The 16,066-nt window shown below is 55.2% G+C and overlaps 1 protein-coding gene across 1 annotated transcript; it reads right to left on the reverse strand.

Annotated features, from left to right (window-relative positions):
- Window positions 1-329: 329 nt before the first annotated feature.
- On the reverse strand, window positions 330-15,806 carry TMBIM1 (transmembrane BAX inhibitor motif containing 1). Its single transcript, XM_034786140.1, has 12 exons — window positions 15,595-15,806; window positions 14,290-14,594; window positions 12,014-12,126; window positions 11,151-11,215; window positions 10,499-10,552; window positions 9,786-9,836; window positions 9,337-9,376; window positions 8,962-8,999; window positions 4,531-4,618; window positions 2,841-2,936; window positions 1,705-1,758; window positions 330-1,526 (listed from the first exon to the last, which is right to left on the reverse strand). The coding sequence occupies exons 1-12, from the start codon at window positions 15,603-15,605 to the stop codon at window positions 1,383-1,385; spliced, it is 1,059 nt and encodes a 352-aa protein (XP_034642031.1). The 5' UTR covers window positions 15,606-15,806; the 3' UTR covers window positions 330-1,382.
- Between the last annotated feature and the right edge of the window lie 260 nt (window positions 15,807-16,066).

The following is a 16,066-nucleotide window of genomic DNA, read 5'->3' on the forward strand; positions in this document are numbered from 1 at the left end:
CACAGCACGTTTCTTTGCAATTCCCCGTGTGCTGTTCGCCTCCCCCCCCCCGTCAATGTTATTTCAAGGCCCTTTGGCTTTCTGGACTGGTCAAATACACAACAAAGCAATGCAGTAAAAAGCCCTTTGCTTAACCAAGGATAAAATACATTGAATTAGAAAGGACAGAAACCTGTCAAGAGCCAGCCTGGGTCTCTCCTGTGTACACGCCACAGGCTGTAGCTAAGAGGATTAAAAAAACATTTAACATAAGCTAGTTTAAGGCACGTAACAAACGAGAGACCGAAGCAGTATTGTTAACCTGGAAGAGTTTTGTTGTACTGTAAAAAACCCACTCTCAGACACAGGGTAAAAACTGTGCTGGGCAAACAGTGATGTCTAGGCCACGTATAAAAAATTTCCCCTCCCGCCCTTTAAAAATCAGATCCATGCAATAATCGCAGCCCCCCCTGCTCCTCCCCACTGGAGGACGCTCTGCAGGCCAGAAGGAACTTGCACACTGGGGTCTGGATCGGAGCAAGGCCCGAGCCCGTCTTTCTACTCTCCTTTGAGTGGGTTTGGGTTTGATGAAGACACTGCCCCTCTGCCTACCTTTCCCCTCCCCTGGGGCATCTCACCTGGGTCCGAACAGCAGCTGGGGCTGACAGGTCTCAAGCTTCACCTCAGGCAGCTCCAGGTAACTCAAACCATCCAGCAAGTTATTTCGGAGTAACACCGCTCGCCAGGCCCGGGGCGGGATAGGTCAGGCTTACGTTAAGGTGAGAGACAGAAGCCTCCACCTGCCTGCTCTCTACCACAAGAGAAGTGAATTCACTTCTCCTTAGGGTGGAGGATCTGTCTCACTGCTCAACATGTGAAGCGCGATGTCCAGAAATGCCCGCTCTCAGCTATTTCTGGGGAATACGAGGTGCCCCCTGGTCTTAGCAGCTAGTGCTGGCAGAGGGGCCGTGTTTGTGGGTCTGGGGGCAGGTGCCTCGCCCGGCACCGAGTACCGAGGGCTGCTACGGGGATGAACTCGGTGCATTGACACATCCCTGGGGGCCCAGCGGGGAGCGAAGACAGACGGAGGCCGCGTGCAAGCCCAGAGGGCAGTGGAGCCGTTAACGGGGCAGGCAGAAATCTGCCAGCGCTGGCTTCATCGCTGGGCAAAGCCTCGTTATTGGGCTTCTCCAGGGCACAGTCTCGCCCGCGACCCCTCTAGGTGCAGACTGTGGGAATCCCACGCTGGGGTCTCCGGGGAAGGAGGGAAACAAGAGGGCATCGGCTGGGAGACGCACGCCGGGGCAAGGAGGGAGAAAGGAACAGAAGCAGGAAGGAAGCAAGGTGTTCCCAGAGCGCTCCTCGGCCCCGGGCCATGCCAGCCAGGAGCCCGGCTGGAGGCTCTATTTCCAGCCCAGGAACCGCAGCAGGAACAAGAAGATGTAGACGATGTCCACGTAGATCTCCAGGGCGCCGAAGACGTACTCCTCGGGGCTGAGGGCGTACTGCTTGTTCCCTACCAGCAGCTGGGTGTCGTAGGCTAGGAACTGGGGAGACCAGAGACAGGGCGATGGGTCAGCCACGCCGCTAATGATCCTCAGCCCATGTGCCCGAGCCAGGAGCTGCCTCCCCCCTGCCCCCACCCGCCCCAGGAATGGGTCCGACGCAGCAGCCCACGTAGGAGGCTCCCAGCTCAGTCGGGACAGGGCGAGCGACGTTACTCACCAGGGTGAAGACGATCGCAACCACGGCCGCAAACACCATGTGGACCAACTGAATCTGCAGAAAGAGGGGAGGACTGAATCACGTTGCTCCGAGCAGGTGTTCGGAGCCCAGAGGCGGCTGCAGGGTGCAGACGAGCAAGGCGACCCACCAGTACGGGGCTGGAGAAAAACTATCCAGAACCCAGAGCATATTCCCCAGAGATTCCTTTGCCCGCCCCCAAAATGCAGCCACCTCTGGGGAGGAGCATGACAGCTGTTGGCTAACGTCCTACCTATTGCAAAACATACCAGGGGATTTTTTTTTTTTTTTTAGAGACTACAGGATGTCAGGACTCTTGGGTTTGCATATCGTCTGAAAGAGCAACTCCATCAACACAGCGCCCCCTTGCACAACTCGGGGGCTGTAGGGTCAACACCAACGCAGAGGGGAGAGCACCCTATACTGAGTCACCCACAGTTCCATCAGATGCAGCCGGGGGTTTTTGAGAAGTCTCCCATCCAAGCATCAACCAGGCGTAATCCTACTCAGCACATGAAAGATGGCAAGTTGCTAGGCACGTCTCACTTGTTTGAGCTCAAGGAGGTATAGCTGCAGGATCTGATTTTAGCCACCCACCCTTCCCAAATACCATGTCTGCACCACAGCTGCCTTTTAAGGTGGACCGAGTCTCCCAGGCAATACTTCCGCTGTCAACAAAACACCCGCCGAAATCCCTGGCTGAGCACGAGCTGTTGTTGAGTGCAGTTGGCTCAGGGACAGAGATTTGCTTTCCTGTAAGATGCTGAAGTGGGATCCACTTGAGAGACAAAGTTTTGGTAACTTCATTCACCCCCTGACCAGAACCTGATGTGATCAGGGATGAAATCTCCCTGCTGATGACATTCCGATTTGCCATCATTAGGTTCCAGAATTAACATCTCCCCTGTGTAAATGAGATAGGTCACCCGTCTGTCAGGGCTATTGCTTCAGGCTCTCTGCATACTCAGGCAGGTCACATATGCCATGCTGGAAACATTGTGCTTAAGTTCTGCAGATATGGAAGGGGGCTGCAGAAGGCAGCATTGGTATCATGTCCTAGTCTGTCCCTGAATAGGTCTCTCCAGGTCTCCATGTTACAAGGAGCAGCCACTACTCACATATTTGTAGTAGAGGACGATGGCAGTGACTATCGATGTCAGAAGGACAACGATCCCCAGCACACAGAACAGCCCGGTACACGATGTGAAATCCACCTGCCGACGGGAGGGAGATAAGTTACTGTGAGACCACAGAGAACAGTGGAACACAGCCATCCCACTGCACCAAGATGGACTGACTTAAATCAAAGTCATGTCCATCACCGATTTTAACCATGATTTATATCAGCAAGTGGGAAACCTTGATTTAAATCATCGATTGTAATTGTGATTCGCATTTGTACGTTGTCGTCACTGTCCTAAAGACAATTGCTCATTGGTTGGCAACCATTAAAACAGGTAGACTTGCAACTAAATAGAACCTTTACACTAAATTTGGTGCTTCTCTTTGCTAACCAGGAGGAGACACTAGATCTATACACATCTATTTAAGCTGTTAGGTAGCTTAACTTTTTACCAGATGATGATTAAATTGTGAATTGCGTCAAGCTCTGTTTGGATGGAAATTCAAACAATAAAAATATAGAAAAACAGTGATTTTTTGGTCATTAAATAAAACTACCTTAAAAGTGCTGGATACATAAAAAAAAAAAGTTGATCAAAACATGTTTTGCATTCAAAACTAACTGATTTATTAAACAAAGGAAATACTGTCTGTAGTTAGTGAACTGAACTGATTGTTTCTAGTCACGGTGTCCCTCAAGATTTTAGAACTAGTAGATCTCATCCTCTCGTACCTGGTTTTTATTCAGAGATTACAAGAGGAAAATTAACTTTCCTGCTTTTTCACTGACCCCAATTGGTTTCTTAACTTTGAATGAACCGAACTAGTTGAATAAACTGAAATGGAGAAAATGATCTGTCTACACCTGCAGAGGAGGCTACTGCTGTCAAAAGCTGGGTTAGCCCTTCAACAAACTCTAGCCCCAGGTGCTTAGCCAGTGACTTCCACCAGCTCAGTGGTGTGACGTTCTTTAAAACTTGGCAGGAAACGGGCTGCTTAATATTACTTTTTTGCATTTAATTTAAATGGTTTTAATAGATTAGAATAAGTTTAGGTCTTAAATTGCCAATTTAAAATTTAATTTTAAATACAGGTTTATATTAAAAAAAACCAAACCTGTATTTAAATTAAAATTTTAAAAATTGTGGGTTTTTTTAATTAAAAAAAAACCACCATAAATTTTTTATCTTCCCTGCACTGGGCTTTTCCTGCAGGAGGCACCATCTGCTCCCCATGTCAGCGCGGCTCGGCTGCATCGGCTCCTCTCCGAGGGTGGGTGGCACGGGAGGGATGTTGCCCGGCAGCCTGGGTAGTGAGGATCAGCAGCACGCAGGGCAATGCGCTGCCCAGCTGGGATGCAGCCAGTGGGAGCCGCGCTGGGAATGGCCACCCGGCCGGAGGGGACACCCCAAAGCGCTGGGCCCGGAGGGTCACTGACCCAGCTCTCTTTGGGCTGCCACATGAGACCCAGGTTTGATTCCTGCTCTGTCAGTCCCAGAGCTGGGCACAGGCAGCGTGGACCCCTGAGGGGAAGGGTCTCTCCGCTCCAGCACCCCACTCTGGATGATGCAGCATCTGCCTCGTACCCTGTCCCAGCCTATGCCACGGGGGCACTCAGGAGGGGAAATCCCCTGACTCCCCCCATCCCTGCTGCCCCGGACGGGCAGGGAGCCCATCGAGCCTTACCTTGGTCTGGAAGCAGAAGATGGTGACAATTATGGCCACTTTGGCAGTGATCACCATGGCGATCAGGACAGCCGTGGTGTCATACATGCTGCACACAGAGGGTTAAAGGGGTGGGGGGTAGGTTTAAAAGTCATTCAATTATTTCCCACTTCACCCTCCACATGCAAATGGGAGCTAAGAACCGGGGCTCGCTCCCCGGCAGTGTGATCCCATGGGCTCGGGGACAGCGCTCGGCGGGCGCTCCGACACGGCACCCATGGGCCCTATAGAAAAGCCATCACAGGCAGCCTGCGGTTCTGCGACTCGCCCCCAGGAGGTGCCTGGGGGAGTCCAGGCTCCAGGGCAACTCCTTCAAGCTGAGCTAAGCCAGGGGATCACCTAAGTTAGAACCAGGGTGGGGCTGGTTTTCCTCTCCGTCTGAGCCCACCTCCCCCGCAGGGCTAGCGACCCCGACACGGCAGGGCCTGCAACCGACACCGGATGTCTCTATTCTCCCTGTCTACGCTGAAAAAGACATTGCCAAATACACCCACCTTGTCTCTCTAATTACCAGATAGAGTCAGCAGAAGGGGGAGAGGCTCAGGAGACATGTTCCGTTTGCCCCAGTTTCAGCAGCCCTAGGCGTTGGCAATGACACGGCCAAGCAGATTGGTGGTGATGGCTCAGCCCGGCCATGCCCCGCTACGGGGACAGACCCTCCCGCTATTCTAGGGACTCAAGATCTGAAATGACCAGAGCGAGTTGCTGATTGTCAAAGGGGAATTAAAAAGCTTTCCCCTGCCCCTCCTTTAAAACGATTCCAAATCCAAACGTGGCTCTATGTGCAAAGACATGATCGATCGCTTCACACAAAATCTTTCCCCGTGATCTGCCAAGCCCTGTGCGAGAGGATCTGCTGCCGAGAGTCAGCGATGTAGCTACTACAGGATGGGGGACATTTAGTGGCGGGGAAGACAGGAAGCACGGCTGCTTCCATTAGTCTGAGAAACATCAGCCTGGAAGGTACCTTGAGAGGTCATCTAGTCCATCCCTGGGCTGAGACAGGACCAAGTAAACCCAGACCATCCCTGACAGGTGTTTGTCTGACCTGTTCCGAAAACCTCCAATGACGGGGATCTCACCGCCTCCTTAGGCCACCTGTCCCAGGGCTTAACTAGCCTTCCTTAGAGGTTTTTAAGGTCAGGCTTGACAAAGCCCTGGCTGGGATGATTTAGTTGGGGATTGGTCCTGCTTTGAGCAGGAGGTTGGACTAGATACCTCCTGAGGTCCCTTCCAACCCTGATAGTCTATGAATCTATGATTCAAGTTGGAACACTTTTCCTAATATCTCATCTAAATCTCCCTTGCTGCAGATTAAGTAGATTCCTTCTTGTCCTACTCTCAGTGGATGTGAAGAATTGATCACTGTTCTCTTTAGAACAGCCCTTAACATAGGTGAAGACTTATTATGCCCTGCCGCAGCCTTCTCTTCTCCAGACTGAACGTGCCCAATTCCTTCAACTTCTCCTCAGAGGTCAGGTTTTCTAAACCTCTTATTTCTGTTGCTCTCCTCTGGACTGTCTCCGGTTTGTTCACACCTTTCTTAAAGTGTGGTGCCCAGAGCTGGAGGCAGTACTCCAGCTGAGGCCTACCAAGTGCCGAACAGAGCGGGCCAATGACCTCCCGTGTCTTACATACGACACTCCCGTTAATACACCAGAACGAGTTTTGCCTTTTCCACGTCATAATGACTCTTTGAATTTATGGTCCACCAGAACCCCCAGATCCTTTTCAGCTGCACGACAGTCTAGCCTGTTATACCCGTTTGTATTTGCACATTTGATTATCCCACACAATATGTCCTCCGAGTTTGACAGCAAACCCTTGATTATAGAATCATAATGTTAGAAGAGAAGCAAGGGTCATGTTCTAGTCTAACCCCCTGCGAAAAATGCAGGATTTGTTGTTTCTAACTCATCCCAAGACAGATGACTCCACCCTCCTTTTGAAAACCTCCAGTGAAAACCCTCCCTAGGCGTCTGTTCCATTGTCCGACTGTTCTTACACTGCTCTTTGAGGACAGTCTTTCAATCAATTGTGAACCCACCTTATAGTTATTTCACCTAGACCAGATTTCCCTGGTCTGCTTATGAGACTGTACCTGGGACAGCATCAACAGTTTTACTAGAGTCCAGACATATCGCGCGTCTGCTGCTTCCCCCATCCACTAACCTAGTTACCCTGTCAAAGAACGAAATTAGGTTTGTTCTGTAATGATTTGTTCTTGACTAATCCATGCTCCTTATTACCCTATTAACCTCTAGGTGCTCACAGACAGATTATTCAATACCTCAAAAGAAACTGAAACAAATTATTAGTCTGACTAGTTGATAACTCCCTGGGTCCTCCTCCTTCCCCTTTGTGAAGATGGGCACAATGTTTGCCTTCCTCCGGTCCTCTGGGACCTCACCCATCTTCCCGGAGTTCTCGAATATAGTCATTAACAATGGTTCCGAGACTGCTTCAGCTCGCTCCTTCAGTACTCTAGGGCGAAAGTCATCAGGCCCTGCCAACTCAGCACACCAAGTATTATTTTGACCGTTCCTTCTCTATCCTGCCGCCGTGTTGTTAATATTAATTGTACTAAGCATCTGTTCACAGTTAATTGTTTTAGTGAAGACTGAAGCAAAAAGACATTAAACCCCTCAGCCTTCTCTGGGCCATCTGTTCAGAGCTCTCCTTCCCCGCTAAGTAATGGACCTACACGTTCCTTCGTTTTCCTCTTCCTAGGTGTAACTCATTTTGTGCCGCAGCCTTTCTGATTTTTGTCCCTACCTCCCTGTGCTGTTTTTTTGTACGTCTCCTTGGCAATTTGGCTTTGTTTCTACTTCTGGTGTGATTCCTTTTTGATTTTCAGGTCACTAAAGGGCTCCTGATGGAGCCAGACTGGTCTTTTACACATCTTCCTACCTTTCCTTCGCAGTGGGAGTTTGCTGTTTTAGAAACTGCCCCTCCCCCCAACTCCCTTTTCCCTTAAATTTCCTTCCTATGGGACGCCACCTACCAGTTCTCCGAGTCTGCTGACGGCTGCTTTTTTGAAGTCCATTGTCCTTATTCTGCTTCTCTGGCTCCTCCCTTCCCTTAGGCTATGTCCACACTACCCGCCGCATCGGCGGGTAGCGATCTATCTATCAGGGATCGATTTATTGCGTGTAGTGTTGATGCGATAAATCAATTCCCGATCGCTCTCCCGTCGACTCCTGTACTCCAGTTCGGCGAGAGGCGGAAGTGAAGTCGACGGGGGAGCAGCGGCCGTTGATCCCATGCCGTGAGGACGCAAGGTGAGTCGAACTAAGATACATCGACTTCAGCTACGCTATCCCCCCACCTCCCCCAGTGTAGACCAGGCCTCAGTTTGCCTCCCGCCTTCCGATTCTCAATCTATTCCTCCCTGTTAGGGAGGCCCACATCAAAAATAAATAGCCACCCCCAGCGATCTCCTCCACCATCTGCAAGAAAAAGTTGCTCCCAGCCTATTCTAAGAACCGGCTGGACAGTCAACGTCCTGCCGTATTGTTGTTCCAACAGATGTCTGGATAGGTAAAGTCCCCTCTTATCACCATGGCCTGGGCTTGGGATAAGTCTGTTGTGAAAATGTATCATCCACCTCCTACTTCTGATTTGGGGGCCTGCAGTAGAGCCCTCCTCTGACATCACCCTTGTTTTTTCCCCTGGCATCTTCCCCCAGAGACTTTCAAGGGGAATGCCTCTCACCTCCTCTTTCTGGACCTCAGAACTAGTGTATACATTCTTAATATACAACGCAGCACCTCCTCCCTTTTTTCCCTGCTGGCCTTCCTGAACAAGAGACCCCCTCTGCCAATATTCCCACCATTTGATTTATCCCACCAAGACTCTGGGATGCCAATTCAGTCATGATTCCGTTTGTGTGCCTGGACTTTCAGGTCTGCCTCTTGATTTGCCATCCCCTTTGCATTAGTGTACAGACAGCTGAGATGTGGGGCAGATTATCCCACTGTTTTCCCTCTTGCTCCTCCAATGGCCTCTTGCAACTTCCAATAGCCACCCCCCAGCTTCCAGCCTTTTACCCAGGTCACCCGGTAGTGAGGCAAGTCAGGGGTTTGTGAGGGGAGACACTGAGCTGGGGTCTTGGCAGGTAACAGAGGAAAAACCTGATTTGATCTAGATCTTTGTGATCAATTTCAAGTTTGCAGATGGGGCCGTTCTGGGATTGGAATCCAAGGGCCTTTCTGAGACTGATTTACCACCAAAAACGTCTCTGTTCATTTTTAAGCGGGGGGTTGTCGCTATTCACAGTGATGTTAGGAGCCTGCTGGGCGTGTGCTTCACACCTCCCCCCCGCGGGCGACAGGCGAGCTCGGGGAAGGCGAAGGAGGGAAGGGGCTCAGAGGGGGTTTCCCCAGCCAGTACCTGGCGATGGTTCCCGCCATGAAGGCCATGGCCAGCGTCTGCAGCAAATGAAAGGAAAGGGGGCGATTAACTGTGGAGCCAGCCCCAGCGAGGGATCAAAGCTTTGTGTCGGCTTCGCGGGTCCCGAGATGTGGGGATTCACATAGCCTGAGGGGTGTGTTTTAGGTACAGGTGTGACCCTGAGGTAGGGGGCGGGCCATGAAACACACATACCCCTCCCCCATTTCTACCCCCCCCATGTGACCCCAGCCCCAATCCTAACCAGTGTTCAGCCATCAAAGCCATCCCTCAGTTCCATCCCACTCCTCCCCATAGGCCCCACTCCCACCTTTGGGGCGCCCCCCCGGTACAACCCGGCCCCACAGCCCCACTTACAAAGATACTCAGCAGGATGACGTTACACGGGAAGTGTCTCCTGGGGGAAGTCAGGGAACACACAGGTCAGGGGGCAGGTAGTCAGAGCCCGGGGCGCTGCGCCGCAGACTGGGGGGGAGCCGGGGGGTCGGGGGTGAGCTCAGCGTGATGTCGCCTGGGGTGAGGGCACCACTTTGGCCTGATGAGACTGCAGGGCACAGGGGGGTCCCCGTAAAAACCAACCCCCGGTCAGGGTAGGCCATGGCCCCAGATGGACAGGAATCGACCCTGGGGGCAGCCTTGTCTCATCGCCCCTTGGGGATGGAGCCAGAGCCTGTTCTGGCCACGGCCCCTGGCCTCAGTCACCCCCCGCCCCAACCCGCTTCCCAGTGCCCGGGGGACTCTGAGCCGGGGCGCGGGCTTGGAGGGAGGGGCCGCCCTCTCTGATCCCCAGTGAAGGAGACACTCACCTGGGGCCCTGGCAGCATGCCAGCACCAGGTAGGTGACCAGAAACACAGCGCTGGGGAGAGAGAGAGAGAGAGACAGAGGTTGGGACCCTTCCCAGCTCTGCTGCCCACCCGGCCCTGGGCCAGTCGGAGCCTCGTGCCGGCAGCAGAAGGGCCGAGGTTCATTCGTTACATTTCACATCGCGCCTCGGCAGTAGGGAAGCATTACTCCCATTGCACAGAGGGGAAACTGAGGCACCGAGCCAGGAAACAGCTTCCCTGAGGTCAGATGATGTGGTAGAGCCAGTCTGAGCAGACAGCTCCAACAGGCTAATGCTCCAACCATTAGACAATGCTCCCTCTGTAAATCCAAACCTCCGTGCGTTAACTGATACAGTGGCATGACCAGTCATCATTTCACGAAGAGCCAGAGTTCCCACCCGAGACCAGATCTCAGCTGGAACGTGGCTGTCACAGAGTTTTATGCACGTAGTTTCCTTGTTTTTTGCCTTAGAGAAAGCGAGCTGTGATTAACTGCCCCTCTCCCTCCCCATGCCACCCCACACAGCACCCCCTGCCTCTGGCATGGGGCACCAGAAGCCTCGTGGCACTCAGCAGGGAGGCCACTGACAGAGCGGTGGTGACTCTGCCAGGTCTCGCACAGGGGCCCAGCCACAGGGCAGGTGAGCCTGGGATGAGCAGGGAGGGGAGCTGGCCAGGGCCGAGTGATACTTACTAAGAGCAGTAGTACACAGCAACGTTCCGCCGCACAAAGTTGCGAACGGGGGAGCTGCGAAGAGGGAGAAGAGCGTGAGATCGGTTCCTGGCTACACCCGTCACCACATGGCCCCTTCTCTGCTCCCCCGCAGTCTCCACCCCCTGGTGCTCACACCACGGGCCCTAGCGAGCAGGGAAGGCTGGGAAGTGAGACGCTCCCTGCTCGTCATCACCCCCAAGCCGCTGCCTGCCCCCCACACAGCACAGACCAGCTGTGAGGGCCCCAGACTGGGAGCAAGGACCCTGCCCCACTCTGTGCCCGGCTCCCCAGACAGACCCACCAGGATCCATCCCGACTCCTGCCAGGGCAGGGCAGGGTCACCCCCCACAGCCCGTCCCACAGGGCTGCCCCCAGTCCAGCTTTAAACAGCCCTGGGGCGGGGGTCCCCGTCCCTTGTGAGACAGTGCCCGTCTCCTCCATCCCCTGGTGAGGCTCTGGCCCCTCCCCTCAGTGGGGGGGATGGGACATTGGGGGCAGACGGCTTCGTTCCTCCGGAGAGTCCCTGGGACGTCCCAGCTCCTGGGGCCCCGTGGAGCAGGGACCAGCCCCTGGGACAGCAGCTGCTGGGGGCTGGCGGTGAGGGCAGGGCTCAGGACAAGGTGAGACTCACACGAAGGTGAACACGGCGATGATGCCCACGGTCACCAACAGCTGGACTGAGATGATGGTGTAGACCTGAAGGAGAGAAGCACAGAGGGGTCACCCGTGGGCACCGGCCCTGCTCCCCCGTGGGGCACAGACAGGCACAGAGGGGTCACCCGTGGGCACCGGCCCTGCTCCCCCGCGGGGTACAAACAGGCACAGAGGGGTCACCCACGGGCACCAGCCCGGCCCACCCACAGGGCACAGACAGGCACAGAGGGGGTCACCCACGGGCACCGGCCCAGCTCCCTGCACAGACACACCAAGGCGGCCGCGAGGCGTCGCTGTCCCCAGCTGCCCAGCACCCCAGGTGGATGGAGCCGCTGGCTCTCACTCCCACTCCTGATGGAGTCAGTGCCAGCCCCTGTCATGCCCCCAATGGCAGCTGATCGGGGGGCCAGGGACTGGGTGGGCTGTGGAGATCGAGCCCCTCATAGTCCCCAGGGTGGGCAGCTCCTAACAAGGCTCCCATCCAACGGGCTCTGGGTGTCCTGTTAGCCCGGCCAGCGTGGTGAGGGGCTCTGTAGCCCAGGCCACTCCAGTCCCAGCCCCCTCCCCAGGCCAGGGCCGTGCCCCCAGCCCCCGCCAGCACTGGGGGCCCTGCAGCCATGAGAGCCTGACACTGCCCCTAGCCGCTGGCCTCGCCACTCAGACACGCCAGCCACAGGCCCTCAGCCCTGCACTGGTACCCAGGCGCCAGGCTCGCCCCGCCAGCCGCAACCTGTTCCTGGGGGCCAGAGTCTGGAGGGGGACACTCCCTCCCCACCCATCCCCCCGGCTCCCCCACCCTGCACCCCTGGGGCAGGGCAGCCCGGCTCCCTCCAGAGTTACCTTGCGGATGAAGGCGTGTCGCACTCGCTTGTCGTCCCAGTCAATAGTCCTGACGACGTCGTCCCCGAAGCTGGTGACGACATAGCTGTTCCCGGTGGGGAGAGCGGTGTCCCCTGGAAGAAGGGGAGCCCTGAACGCTGGGGGCTATCGGCTCTCCTGGGTCCCTGCTGCCTCGGCACATGTCCGGGGGCTGCCCCGCCCGAGCGTCAGGTCCCTCCCCGACCGCCTCTCCCCACAAGCGGGCTGCCCCATGGGACATCCCAGCCCAATGGCCCCTCGGCACCAGCTGGATCTCACTGACAGCATGGCCGAGAGGGCCGGGACCAGACAGGAGACACCAGCCTGGTACCCGGCAGGGTGAGGCCAGGGGTGCATCTGGCACAAGGAAGTAACCGTCCCCCCTGTCTAGCGACACTGTCTCCTTTCCCTGTCCCCTCTGGGCTCGGCCTGTCAGTCGAGTGTTTCAGGGTGTCCTCCCCTCCCCCATCAGACCCCAACTCCTTCTGGGTGGGACCATTTCTGTGCTGCCAAGGAAGGGGTCAGGCTGTGGCTGCCCCATCACAACAGGGCACAGCGGGGACCCTCGGGTGGGGGAGGGGAACGGAACAGATTGTTCTCTGCACAGCGGCCATTGTCCCCTGGATTATCCCCCAGCAGCTTGGGGGTGTTTCCCCAATTCCCTCTCCCAAACCCTGCAGTTTCAGAGGCTGACCCACAGTCTTGCCAGCTCCCAAATCCACGGGTCGAGGTGATCTGATCCCACTGCAGCTGGCTGTCGGGCCTGGCTTGTGCCAAGCTCAGCCCAGCTTTTACTCCTGGAGGAATTCTGCGCCACTGCTCATGCGCAGCATTCATGTCCCCGACAGATTTTTTTTTTCCTCCCCAGAAAATACATTCTGCCAGAGAGGCGCTGCAGTTATGCCTTTCGCCCACTAGGGGCTGCTGTGGCAGCAGAACAGAGGGCAGCCGGCTCACCGGCTGTAGCGGTCAACAGCCGATAGGGAGGCGACGCTGCGTTCCTTACAGCGCCTTGCCCGTAGGGCCAGGTGAATAGGCACAGGATGTGGGTGGGACACAGACAGAGTAGGGCACACAGGGCTGCTGGGGATCACACAGACTGGAGTTCAGAAAGGCTAGTCGAGGGGGACAGACTCGGGCAGGGGCTGAATGGAAGCGGGGGAGCAGGAACACATGGGGACGGAGGTGGGGGGTGCAGGGACACATGTGGACGGGGTAGATGCACCTGACTGAATGGGAGAGGTTAGGGGTCAGGCAGGGTCTGCATGGGGGAGGTTCCCCAACTCCCTAACAATCCCCCTGCCCCACAAAAAACCCCTGCCTATACTTCTTCCCCCCACACCCAACAACTCTCCAAGTTCACTCCCAGGCTCCTTCCCTCTCCCTCAGCCCCTCCATTACCCCTGACTCCCCCAAGCCTTTGCACTGCTTCTGAGGGGGGCAGGAAATATGGTTCCATATTATAGTTTAAATGAATTATTACTCAGAATTCTGTATTAATAAGCCTAGGAAGGAATTTATTTGTCAAAAAACATTTCTTGAATCTTTTTTGTCATCTGTATTGTTACACATACTTCTTGACAGGTATTTTGAAATAAATTACCAAAATAATTGAAATTGGCATGATTGTAAATTGGCATGATGTGTTATTTTGACAAATAAAATATACAGAATTTTAAAATACTGTGCACAGAATTTTTAATTTTTTGGCTCAGAATTCCCCCAGGAATAAGCTTTGATGCGATGGGACTGGAGACTGGAATATTTTGCCTTTTACCGGGACGTCTCCTCTCTATCAGATCTGAGGGGAGTGACACATTGGAGCCCATCCTTCCCAAGGGGTCAAGGAAATCTCTTCCCACTCATGCCAGGTCCTGCAGACCCCGAGTCACCGTATCCATTACCCTGCCCTTCCAGAGACCCCTTCCCCTCACCCCACCATCTCCTCTGCCCTGCACTCCTCTGGTCCCACATGGGCACTGCCACCCTGACGGCCCGTCTGACCCCGTCCCCTGAGAGCAGAATCCAGCCCGTCGTTACTCTCTTTGATCCGGTCCCTGGGGCGACCTGCCTCTGTGCAGAACGGGACTAAGAACGACTGGAACCAGAGTGGACCCATGTCTCTTTCAGCACGTTGACGGCCCAGTGGGTTTGCTCTGATCTCAGAAGCTGTAAGAGGGTCTCCGTGGCCCTCTAAGCTTTGTGGTTTCTGTGTAGCGTCCCAGTAAGATGCATCCTATTGTGAATGTTCAACTTACCTGAGCGCATGGGAAGCACTGGCCTGGGGTGCTCTGAGCCCATTGGCTGGGGATAGCCCACTGAGGGTGCATATCCTCCAGGCACCAGGTAGCCCCCAGCGCAGGCTGCAGGCTGCACAGAGGCCCCAGGATCACCCCCCGGCTGTGGGTACCCCCGAGGCTGCAGGTACCCCACAGCGGAGGGTCCCAGCTGTGAGTAGTCCTCAGGCTGCACCGGGATGAGGTGGTTCTTGTCACTGTAGGGAGGGGGATCGCACGGGTATGACATGGTGCTGCCGTAAGGTTCAGGCTGTCTTTCTCTGCACCTGGAGGCGGGAGAGAAAAAACCCCAGTTACGGTCTCTGCTCACTGCCTGGATCCGACACCTGGAGTCCAGCTCAGAGCAGATCCCCCAATGGGAACCCTCCTTCCAAGATGCCCAGGGCAATATTTCTGCCTGGTCAATAAGAGAGACCCCCCACAAGGCAGATCCTGGTAACCAAAGAGTCAATTCAATGAATGCATCTTAAATGCCAACGATCAGCTAATTCATCTTTGCCCCGGGGCCCCAGATAGCGAATCGCTCTCCCCAAGTCCTTCCAGGGTTCAGATCAAGTGATCTCTGCATGCAGCACCGGGGCAGCAACTCTGTAACATCACAGCCAGCGAGCACAGGTTGGGAGAGACAGGGCCATGGAGCCAGCTAACAGGAACCCTGGTACGAATGGCCCCGAATCCCTTCCACTGGCTTCGTGTCACGAGAGGCCAGGAGCCCTTTAAACCCTCCTCACTGCAGCTGGACACAGACAGGAGACTGACGACAGAGGCGGCATTTTCGACGGGGGCCCCAATCCTGCTGCCATTAAATCCAGGGGAGTCGGGCCAGAGATCAAACAGGAGCCGGACCGGCTATGCCCTAAGCTGGAATCCCAGCTGGTACATTTCAGCACCGTGGGACAACGGGGGTGTCACTCTACTGCATTAAAGGGGAGTCTCACCCGCCCAGAGATCACGCTACGGTTCTTCGTATATGTCATCGCACTTTGCTCCAAAGGGGGTCGCACCACGACAAGAGTCAGGTCAGGCCAGAAAGGGGCGACAGCCCCTGATCAGTCACCGCGTAGCCAGACGGTTGGCCAGTGACAGAGGCCGCAGGCTTTCGGGGAACAGATTCTGGTCACGTTTGATAGGAAGGTTCTACGTATACAGGGCTGATCAATGACCAGTCACTTGTTGGAGACTCCAGCGGGTCAATGGGTCGCTTATCCCGCAGCTGCAGCACCTTCTATTGCAGTGCTCTGAGCGTCTGCAGCCGCTGCCACTCACCACGGTAGCATCTGTTCAGTGTTCACGAACCCCCTCTAAGGGGAACTGAATGGAAACCAGGACCCAGATCCAGCCGTGACAGCCCAGGCTTCGGACACCCCCAATCACCCCGTGCACGGACGCGCCCAGGACTGTCGGACAAGCCGGTGTTGGATCGTCCAGGGAGTTTGCAGCGTGATGCCTGGACGCTGGCAGACACGGCCCCGTGTGCGATGCCTGTCGGGGGGTTGGGATCATCCAGCCAGCGGCTCTGCAGTCATTAATTGCCCGACAGGGATCCTTGATCTCACCCAAGGGCACCGATCTGTGGGCAGCGCCCCCGCTGACCTCCCAAGTGCAGGGCGTGTCCACAGGATGGGGACGGTCGCTCTCCTCATTACTACTGATCCAGCCACTAGCGATCTGGGGGGATGTTACTTCTCCACCGTGCCCTGCAGCCAAAGCAGCACCAGCTAGTGGGAGGTGAGAGGGA

The sequence above is a fragment of the Trachemys scripta genome, chromosome 11 (genome assembly GCF_013100865.1).
Source record: "Trachemys scripta elegans isolate TJP31775 chromosome 11, CAS_Tse_1.0, whole genome shotgun sequence".
NCBI classification, from domain to species: domain Eukaryota; kingdom Metazoa; phylum Chordata; order Testudines; family Emydidae; genus Trachemys; species Trachemys scripta.

What these genes read in the sequence shown, in the direction of transcription:
- TMBIM1 (XM_034786140.1), bottom strand. An exon ending in GCATGCTGCCAGGGCCCCAG is followed by an intron (nt 9,377 to 9,785) that starts GTGAGTGTCTCC and finishes GACTTCCCCCAG; the next exon opens with GAGACACTTCCCGTGTAACG. An exon ending in ATGGCGGGAACCATCGCCAG is followed by an intron (nt 4,619 to 8,961) that starts GTACTGGCTGGG and finishes CTCTGTGTGCAG; the next exon opens with CATGTATGACACCACGGCTG.